A 10,955-nucleotide genomic window follows, 5' to 3' on the forward strand; every position below is an offset into this window, starting at 1 on the left:
AGACAGTACAAGCCTCATGGTTTAGGCTGATAAAAGTCTGAAATGGGAAGTTCTTTTTTTCCCCCTGGAACTGGAATTTCCTACTTAGGGCTGAATTTATACCACATCCTTTTGTTATAGGTACATAATGACAGAATCAAAATACAGTTCAGAGAACCCCACTGTGTTCAGAAGACTACATTTGTAAGACATGTGGAATAAAGATAAATCTCCTTATGATCTCTGTTAAAAATGGAGGAAGGCCACAAGTGAAATAATGCCTCAGAAATAATATATTTAAATTTGTCTGCAGTGTAGGTGGTGAAGTGAGACTCAAATGTTACTTTCTTGCAACCTACAAAGGTTATCAGCATATTCGTTGATGTTAATTTTTTAGACACAAGGTTTATAGTAAACAAACTATCTGTATTACCAATTTTGCATTAAAAACACATGAATGAGCTGCTAAATGAATATAAGTAACCACATGTGGTCTTGAGATTTGTCCATAAAATAAATTAAAATATTCAACAACCATTCACAGAGATGGCGTTCTTCCAGATTATCTTATCAAAACAGTTGTCTCAGAACTCTGTAACAACTTTAAGAGACTTAAAATTTGAGATTGTGACTGCTGGGAAAGATAGCATTTACACAGGAACAAATCAGTCATTTTTATTTGTAACAAAAATAGTAAACTAGTTGTTGGGAACTTGTCTTTTTGTGCTAATATGGTTTGAAAAACTACCCGCATTCAAACTCAGTTCAATTAACAGAATTCAAACAGTGTATCATAAAACTTTGTTGACAACAGCCAATGAACAATCTTCTTAGGTACTTCAAATGATACAATGTGTGTGATTAAACAGATTTTATTCTGATAGATAGGACTAATTTTTACACTATCATAAAATTCTAGGTATATTGTTTGCCTTAATAGTTGAACATAATCTACCATCTTTTTACTTTTTAAAATATATACTTTAAAACGGTAAAGGTTCCCCCGCACATGCGTGCTAGTCGTTTCCGACTCTAGGGGCCGGTGCTCATCTCCGTTTCAAAGCCGAAGAGCCAGCGCTTGTCCCAGGACGTCTCCGTGGTCATGTGGCCGGCATGACTAGACGCCAAAGGCGCACGGAACGCTGTTACCTTCCCACCGTAGTGGTCCCTATTTTTCTACTTGCATTTTTACTTGCTTTCGAACTGCTGGGTTGGCAGAAGCTTGGACGAGTAACAGGCGCTCACTCTGCTACGCGGCACTCGGGATTCAACCCGCCAAACTGCCGACCTTCTGATCGACAAGCTCAGCGTCCTAACCCACTGAGCCACCACGTCCCTTATATATATTTTATGTAAGTTTTAATATAACTGACAAACAAAATACAGTCTATGTATGAATGTTCCATAATACCACTTGTTCTGGAACTAAAAGAAACTATGGATCCAAATGAGAAATGTATGCATTTTAGGCCAATTCTTAATGTACTGTTTTAGCAATAGTAGTTTCTATTTATATTCAAAGTCTAAACTACAATTAGATTAACTAGAGTTTGTCAGGTTCAGATGAAACAGGCGGAGTTAATTAAAAAAAACATACAGCTCTTCTGTAAGTTTGGACCTTGATAATAGTGAGAGTATAGTGTATAAACTTTAGGCTCTGTCATAATATGCCATACTTTATTATGCTAAATTAAGTGTAGACAGCATGCAACTAATTCATTCAGGACAAATATTACTGTACAGACCATGTAAATCCATGACCTGTAGAAGGTAGCCTTATTGCTATATAAGACAGACCTTATGAGGAGGCCAATCTGCAATGGGAAAAAATACCATTAAACTGAACAAGTCCCATGCTATTTACTGAATAACAATTCAGCAAAAGTTAGTTTAATTACGATTTGTGAAAGATAAAAAAACTTCCATAAGGTATATGCTGTCAGGATGTTCAAGAGTTTCACTTACAAGTATCTATGTCAGCCTTCAACATAAAGTATACAATTATCCTCTTTGCTTTTTTAACAGCACACCTGAAGATCTCAATGGTTACAAAAAAATCCATGTAACTAAATATTACATATCATGTTACCATATAATAAAATAGATCACAATTAAAAAGCAGAAACTAAAATCAAGCAATGAATTTCATGCAGTTCTTTCAAAGAATCAACATTATGTCCAATTACATGACTGAACAATGTACTTTTTAGCATCCAATAATCCCGAGCCTTGAGAAATCTTTTCCTGTAACCAAGTTTGAATTTATCTCTTTGAAAGCCCTTTTCAGTCTTTCCTCCTTAGCAATAGTTAATGAAGGGTTTTCCTCCTATAAAGTTATCAGCATTTTTGATAGCATATGAACTATTTACTTAGTTTAGACTTCTACAATTTTTACTCTATTGTAATTGAATCTAGACAGAGATTCACGTTTTTTTAAAACTGTTAAAAAGTGTCAATTAAGCACATGCTTTTCTAAACCACCTCAAGTGCCTAGAGTAAAGTATGAGTAAACAGATAAACACCATGCCTTGCTTAAATAAATGAATGACACAAAAGAAAAAAAAATGCAAATAGCCAGTGTTTTTCTAGTTTATATGAACTGGAAGGAAAATTGAAGGATATTTTTCGGTTTTATATGTAACAACTACCAGTATTATAAAACAACTCTTAAGAAGAGGTAACACGTTGATTAACTTTGTACTGTGTAGCATGCAGTTTAAATTATAAATTTGGAGTTAATTAGTTCACATTCTATATTATTTCAAATAAGATTTAGTTACGTAATCTTATGTAATTATCTCACATTTTGCAGCAAGCAAAAGATGAAAGGCATAGAGAGAAAGAACAATGCTAACAGCATAAGAAATGGGCTAGATTCCTAAAAAATCTGCAGTTTATCCTGAGTCACCGAGCAGTTCAAATTGAAGACACAAGTACCTTAAATAAAAATATAAATGCATAAACTTACTATCTCAGATCGTCCATCCCGGCATGCATTCTGAAACCTGGCCTGTCTTTCTTCATGCGGTCTATCCCTGAAGCCAGTATATTTAATCTGCAACGAGCAGGAACTAAATCAAAATCTGAATCATGCCTGTTTTACAGTACCAACAAAGAGATAAGGGCGAGCCTGCAGAGATGATGGTTAGAATGCGAATATGTATATTCACATATATGTGAATATCAGTACAGTATGCCACCACCCATTCCCAACTTTAAATTAACTCCCCCCCCCTTTTTTTTTTACAGATTTCCCAACTTTTTATTTTACCACTTTCGTATTCAAGTGCTGCAGCAAAATGGAAAAGGCAAAGAGTCGGGAGAAAAAATATCAACGTGGTTGCCTAAGAAGCAAAGAAATACATGAAAAGAGGCCTGCCCTTCTAAAGTTACAGAATTTTGCAGTCAGTGGATGGGATTATGGCCATAAAAAACAAAATCCCAGCCATCTTCGTAGGAAGATCATAAAGCATAAACATAATTGACAGCAGAACATCAGACATAAATGAAGAGATATACTGAACTTTTTTCCAGTTAATCAGTCTATCCTTCGCAGTAACCTAACAGATGATAGATTACTGATTTCATATTTTATATATAAGATTAGTGCAAATGCACATCCACATAAAGCTTATATTTCAATAATATGCAGCTTGAACTGCATGTGGTGTCTCAGGCAAAGGAAATATTCCATGTGTCTACCATTCAAATGGGGAAAGGCCTGTCTCCGGTAGCAGAAATGAAGAGCATAACTGTTTTAATGGTGTTGGTAGGATGTGAGGTAATAAATGCCAGAGATGAGTAGGATGCCAAGAACAGAAAATGAAAAAAGAGAAACAGGAGCTGCATGAGTGCATAAAATCAGGAATATACTAGAGAAAAATGTGTCCATATGGACGCTGGGGCACATTCACAACATGACACCTTAAGACAGTGATGGCAAACCTTTTAGAGACCGAGTGCCCAAACCGCAACCCAAAACACACTTATTTATCGCAAAGTGCCAGGGCCGCATCAGCATTGTGCTGCCCTCAGGGGGAGCAGGGAGGCACCTCTAGCATGCAAAAACTGGGGGCACAAAAATGGCTAGTGAGTATCACACAGGCACTCACCCCGCCCCATCTGCAGCATGTGTGTGCTCACGTCCCCGTGCACGCATGCACGCATGTAAAATGCTTCCCCCTCCCTTTTCTTCCAGTCCGCCAATCGACAATAGTTGGTGACCTCTGCTCCACCACCTCTACTTGAGCTGGCTAGTCGGCCGCTTCACCTCCTTTGTGCTGGGTGGGGCTCCTGCTCTGAGTGGCAGTGGCAGCTTGATGGACCTGCTGCTGGCGACGGTGGCGCGCGTGCCAACAGAGAGGGCTCTGAGTGCCGCCTCCGGCACGCGTACCATAGATTCGCCACCACTGCCTTAAGAAATATTGTAGGAAAGTTCCCACGATATATTTTTGTTGTTATAAATGTTAAAATAGTAAGTATCCAGCTCTCGTGCTAGAAACTGAATTTTTACTAATTCTAGTTAATTAAAATTTAACAACTTCAGCATTTGATATATTTTAAACTGTCAATTTTCACATTTAACATATAGGAATAAAAATGTCTGAAATATGTGGTGCTTACTAGTGCTGATTACCCCCACTATATACATAGGATCATCTTCATCTGAGCTTTATCTGGAATAAATGTTAGCTGTTTGGACCATATTCAAGCAGGAAACATACTAACACTACAGAGCTTTATCTTACTTAATATACACCAAAGTTATATAAAAAAGTGGTTAGATTTATACGAGGACACAACCACTGGATCCCTTTTTATCTTTCTTCAGGAATCATTCTTAACCATTCCTTGAATGATACAAAAGGATTCCAAAAGCATAATTTGCTGTGCTAAGATCAGAAATGGAATCAAAACACGGGCACTTAACTCTTAATCCTTGCATTCAACCATAGCTCTAGTACATATAATATCAAGACAATTAAGGTGGATTTTACGCCATTCTTCCATTGTGCGCTGTTATAATCATATTCATTGAAATTACAATTGTACACCTATTTAGAATAGAGTAAAACTCAATGAAAACAGCAGAGCTTGCTTTCAAATTAACATTTGTAGAAGTGTACTTTTACCATCTTATAAAATAGTTCTCATCAATTATACTGAGTCATAACCAACCTGACTGTAAAGCAGATCTTTTTTTCAACATCCATGAAAAGTAATCAGTACAGAAGACAAAGGTAACCATTCCTCAACTTTCCAACTAATCAACAGCAATGCAAATTTTTTTTAATGGAATGGGGGAGGGGGAGAAGTATTTTTTTTTCTTTCTGAACCGGGCCAGATCAGTTGTATGTACAAAACAGGAACAGGAAGAAGCTTCACATCCCTAAATTCAGTAAGGATCCCCTTTATTTTTGTTTTTTACCCTTGAGGCTCATGCTATCACGTCTGCAACTTTAAGAATTCTCCTGCATGGGGGCAGGGAGGAGAGTGGGGTTATTTCCAAGTAAAAATACTTGGAAACGGGGCTGAAATCTTACACATGATGGGTTTTATTTCAGTTTATAATTTAAACCTTCCCTAACTTCAGAACCTGGGTAGGGCACCAAACACTATCTATCATTTGCAGGCTGCACAGGTTTGGCTAGACTGATTGGGGATGATGGGAGCTGAAGCAGTACACATCTGGAGGGCATCAATTCCCTGGAGTACAAATGAATGAGACGGGCTGTAGCTTCTGAGAGATGATGGGGGCTGCACAGATACAGAATGGCAACCTGTTCATTCAAAAGCACCCAAAGCTTCCTCAACTGAAGAAAAAAGTAGGATAAAAATACTTCTTAAAAAAAAACGAGGTAGATACTTGCACACAGCTTTTGCCCCTGCAAAAATGCAAAGGAAGACCAAACGTTCCCTGCCCTTAGCTCATTTCCAGAAGGGTAGTCATTATTAGCTCTTTTTCAGCAAAAAAAAAAAAGCACATTCCTGCACTTCCCAGTTCAACCCCTTTATTATCTGGTGGAGCGGACTTCGATCCTAAAGTTCCTAAACTGATAACCCTTACAGGATGAGGGCTGAAGCTCAGTTCCATCTTTACCCTGCAGATGAGAACACAGCTTCAGTTGGACAGCTGCCTGCCTGGGGAAGGAAGGCTTATTTCCAAATCAAGGCTTGGGGAAAAAGAGGGTTTTTTTCCAGTCTCTGGGACTCATGTATTCAGATGTGGGTGTCTCCAAAGGCATGACATTCCCCTGCCACTCTCTGCATATGGCTCATCCGCCAAATTTGGTAGCTTTGCAAATCGGGAAGGCGCCGGATTAGGGAAAGACTAAGGCAAGGCAGGTTATCTAAGAGCAGAGCTTGTTGGCAGCTGTGGATGATGGGAGTTCAATCCCAACCCAACCCAACCCCACAGCTTGAGGCTGGCTGGCAGGGTTACAGGGCTAAAAGCTGAAGACTGGTTTGGGATGAAAGGGGAGGGTGGGAAGAGGACTGGTGTTTGGATCACAAAATGAAGACAGGCTGGGAATGATGGGAGCAGAAGTCCAACATAGCTGGAGAGGGCCAAGAGCCTTGGTGGAGCAGTGGGCTAATGCCTCCTTAAGTAACACCAGCTGCCTGCAATTAGTGCAGGTTCGAGTCCCACCAGGCTCAAGGTTGACTCAGCCTTCCATCCTTCTGAGTAGATAAAATGAGGACCCAGATTGTGGGGGGCAATAAGCTGACTTTGTAATAATGCCGCTTGGGGGGGGGGCGAAAGCCCTAATAAGCAGGCATATACATAGAATGAAGGCTATTGCTAAGCACATTGATTTGTGCTTCTTAGATTGTAAGCCGCCCTGAGTCTTCGGAGAAGGGCGGGATATAAATGGGATTAAAATAATAATTATTTAATTTTAAAACTTGGGAAGAGGGGGGGAGAAGACAAGAGGAAGACTGGCTGGGGATGATGGTGATCAAGATCTTATTTGTCTGCAAATCCCCCACTGGGGGAAGATGAGATGGCTTTAGATTGTAAGACGCCCTGAGTCTTCGAGAAGGGCGGGATATAAATGGGATTTTAAAAAAATGAGGACCCAGATTGTTGGGGGCAATAAGCTGACTTTGTAAAAATGCCACTTGGGGGGCCCCCTGAAAGCCCTAATAAGCAGGCATATACACAGAATGAAGGCTATTGCTAAGCACATTGATTAGTGCTTTAGATTGTTAGACACCCTGAGTCTTCGGAGAAGGGCGGGATATAAATGGGATTAAAAAAAAAGAAGATAACTGGCTGAGGATAATGGAAGTCCAGAGAGCACCAGTTTGGGGAGAGAAAGGAGAAGCTGGGGGGCCAGGAGAAGCACCGGAAATCTGGCTGGACACGATGAGAGCATGAAAAACCAAAAACCTGCAAGGGGGGGGGGGGAGAAAGGGGGTAGTTGGTGTGTCAAAGAAAAACTGGCTAGGAAAGACAGAAGTCAAAACCGAATGGGGGAAGTGAGATCCCAGGGCAAAGAAGGAAGGCTGGCTGGGGATGATGGGAATCCAAACCAAATCCATTGGTAGCTCTCTGCAAATCGGGAAGGATGGGATTCCAAGCCAGCAATTGCAGCCAAGATGGGTGGAATGAATGCCAGAGGGAACGTGAGCTGGGGATGATGGGATTCCAAATCCAGCAAAGTGGGGGTCTGGGACTACAGAGGGAAGGCTGGCGTGGGATGATGGGATTCCAAGCCAGCCACCGAAGCAGAGATGGGTGGAATGAATGGGCCAACAGAGGGAACGCTGGTGGGGGATGATGGGATTCCAAACTTCGGGACAGGGGGAAGTGGAGTCCGGGGCTAGAGAAAGCTACCTGTGGATGATGGGAACGAAAACCCAACGACTAGGGGAGAGATGGAACGAAGGATCACTGAAGGCTAGCTGGGGATGATGGGAATCCCGAACCCAGAAGCTGGAGGGAAGTAGGATCCGGCACACAGGAGGGGAAAGGCTGGCTGGGGATGATGGGGATTCCGAACTCAACGCCCGAGATAGAAGTACCGCCGAAGGAAAGCTGGCTGGGGATGATGGGGCTCCCAAAACCAAGAAACCGGAGGGAAGAGGGAACCCGGCACGCAGAGAGAAGGCTGGCTGGGGATGATGGGGATTCCGAATCCGGCACCTGAGGCCAGCGGGGCTCCCGCGGACCGGGAGGGGAGCCTGGCTGGGGATGATGGGCGCGGGGAAGGCAGCGCCGCCGCCCCACTTCCGCCCCGCCGCCTCACCTCGCACTCCCGGCTCAGCTTCCTGAAGAACTCCTCGTTCTCGAACTTGCTCCGCTGGTCCGGGACGACGCGCGGCATGGTGCGCGGAAGGCGCCGCGGCCAGCCAGCCAGCCGGCCGGCCGGCGACCAGCAAAACGCGTCCCGCCGCCGGCTACCCTGCGCGCCCGGGACAAGCCGGCTGGCGGCCAGACAGGTAGCCGGAGAGCGCGGGAGAAGGAGGAGCCCGCTCGGACGGCCAACGGTCGCCGCTGCCGCCGCTGAGGCGTCTCGGAGCCTCTGAGGGGAGCCGAGGGGGGCGGAGGCGCCGCGCGCCAGAGAAGCGAGCGAACCAGCCAGCGCTCCCCGCTGCGCGTGCGCGGCCCCGCCCACCCGCCTTTCTCCCCCCCCCCCCCCCACGCCTCCCATTAAGGAAGGGGAAGAAAAGGTACAGGACGCGGCCGAGGGAGCCGCGCCGAAGGGCTGCCCGCGGGGAGGGGCGGCGCGCATGCGCGGAAGAGGAGGAGGAGGGGCGAGGCGGAGCGGCGTGCGCTCAGGGCGGGATGCGCATCTCGCCGTGGTCTCCTTTCTCCGTGGGGGGGGAGGGGGGGCCGCGACAGCTTTCGGGGTCCCGCGGGTTTAGAAGGGACCTTTCCAAGCGGGGGAGGGGAGTGGGGAGCCCACTTTTCTTCCGAGTCGCCCGGACTTTCGGTCGGGATCTTCGCAGCGAGCGAGTCAACCGGATGGGAGGAGAGGCGGCCGCCTTGTGTAGGTTGTGCAACGTGCTAAAAACTTTGGCTGAGTTTGTTTGGGTTCGTTCGGGGACGCGTTGTGGAAATCGAGGAGGTGTGGGGGGGGGTTGAAGTTACCGGGCGAAGGTAGCGTCGCCCAGACCAGGAGTTAAACGTGCTTAAGCAGATCAGTGAAAGTGTCTTGGGAATCTATTCACACGTGCTATGCGTGACTAGCGTGCGCCTCGCCTTTGGGAGCGCAGCTGTAATTGCATTGGCCCTTTCTCGGTCTGAAAAAGGGCCTGGCTGCGGAGGATGGGAACTCCACAAGGCCGTTGGAGAAAGGTGGTCGCTTGGCACCGACCTCGTCTTGTTCAAATTAATTTTCTTAAAAGTTGTAAAAAAAAATTATTCCCACGCACGTCCTCCCTCCGATATTCCCCCTTCCGCAAGATGGAGCTGACGTCAAAGCCCCTCCGGAGTTTGGGACTCCGATTCCCATCGCCCGCACCACGGAACAACAGCTCGCGCACGGGGGTAGCTTTTTACAGGTAGTCCTCGACGTACGACCGCAGCGGAGCCCAACGTTTCTACTGTTAAGTGAGACAAATGTTAAGTGAGTTTTGCCCCATTTTACGACCTTTCTTGCTACGGTGGTTAAGTGAATCACTGCAGTTGATAAACGTTAGTAACACGTTTGTTAAGTGAATCTGGCTTCCCCACTGACTTTGCTTATCGGGTCACCAAAGGGGATCATATGACGGGGGGGGGGGAGAAACTGGGACCGACCGTCTTAAATATGAGTCATTTGCCAAACGTCTGAATTTGGGTCGCATGGCCGCAGGGTTGCTGCACTGGTCATAAAAGTCTGGAAAAACGGGTCCAAGTCGATTTTTTTTCAATCCCGTCGTAACTTTGAACGGTCACTAAATGAACTGTTGTAAGTCGAGGACTGCTTGTAATGGCGAGTGGTGCGGCCGGGAGGCAAACGGACTCCTGCTGTCGGGAATCCCAAGTCCCGGGGTGGGGCTCCTTGCTTGCAAAGAGGCAGCCCCTCCACCGGGCCCTCCTCGCGAGTAAGCGGACGCCCGTCGGGCTTTGCTTCGCCGTCGAAAGCCAGATAGTCGCCGTAAATCCAGAACGAGGGAAATCTACGACCGGCGGGAATCCGATCCAGAATTTTCTCGCGCCTTTTGCAACCTCGCGGGGACCGGACCCTCCCAGTGAACGAGAGACCCCCCCGGGGAATGGATGCCCTTTTCCTGCGTGTTGCGCTTAGGATCGGGCTGCTCGGCGTGGCCCCTTCATTTCTTCCCCCTTCGGATCGGTGGGGGCTGGTTTGCGAAAAAGGGGCGAGCCTGCGGGGAGGGGACGGAAAAGCTATCGGATCCACCGCTGGGGCGGCTCTGCTGGTGGGGGAGCAATCCTAAATCCGTGGGGGTGAGACAGAGGATCGAGTTTGCAGACGGCCGCGGAGGTCGGGTGGGTCCCCGAGCTGGCCCGCCCGTTGCAAAAGTGGGGGGAAAAAGCAGAAAGCGGAGAGTGGGATCGTCGGAAGCCCTCCGAGCCCCGCTCTTGCGCCCTACCCCGCGCGCAACCCTGCACGTCCTGCTTGCTCCCTTTCTGCCTCTTTGCACGCGCGCACACACTCACTCGCTCGCCTCGTCTGATGGATTTCCTGTTTCCTGCTTTTGCAGCCAGCGAGCAATTCGCGTTCTGCTTCTGCTGGCTTCTTAGGCCAGCGTTTTCCAACCTTAGGAACTTGAAGATGCGTGGACTTCAACTCCCAGAATTCCCCAGCCAGCTATGCTGGCTGGGGAATTCTGGGAGTTGAAGTCCACACATCTTCAAGTTCCTAAGGTTGGGAAACGCTGTCCTAGGGGTTGCCTCGGGTGCCCTGGTTGTGGGAAAACAGCAGCGTGCAAAGCCGGGCAGGAGCAAAGAGGCAGGCACCTGGGCTTCTCTGAAGTGGAAATGTGCAGGATCCTTTTGGGGCACATTCAACAGGGCCTGCTGG

General features: G+C 46.3%; 1 protein-coding gene across 4 annotated transcripts in view; it reads right to left on the reverse strand.

Moving 5' to 3' along the window:
* Positions 1-8,536, reverse strand: part of CBFB (core-binding factor subunit beta) — a 42,938-nt gene extending 34,402 nt beyond the window's left edge. For all 4 annotated transcript variants that reach the window (XM_083370186.1, XM_083370188.1, XM_083370185.1 and 1 more), the window contains exons 1-2: positions 8,232-8,536; positions 2,948-3,034 (exon numbers count right to left, since the gene is read on the reverse strand). In XM_083370186.1, coding sequence (XP_083226312.1) covers positions 2,948-3,034; positions 8,232-8,309 — 165 coding nt within the window. In that variant the 5' untranslated portion in view covers positions 8,310-8,536. The remainder of the gene's footprint in view (positions 1-2,947; positions 3,035-8,231) is intronic.
* Between the last annotated feature and the right edge of the window lie 2,419 nt (positions 8,537-10,955).

Source organism: Vipera ursinii (genome assembly GCF_947247035.1).
Source record: "Vipera ursinii genome assembly, chromosome: 10".
Lineage (NCBI taxonomy): Eukaryota > Metazoa > Chordata > Lepidosauria > Squamata > Viperidae > Vipera > Vipera ursinii.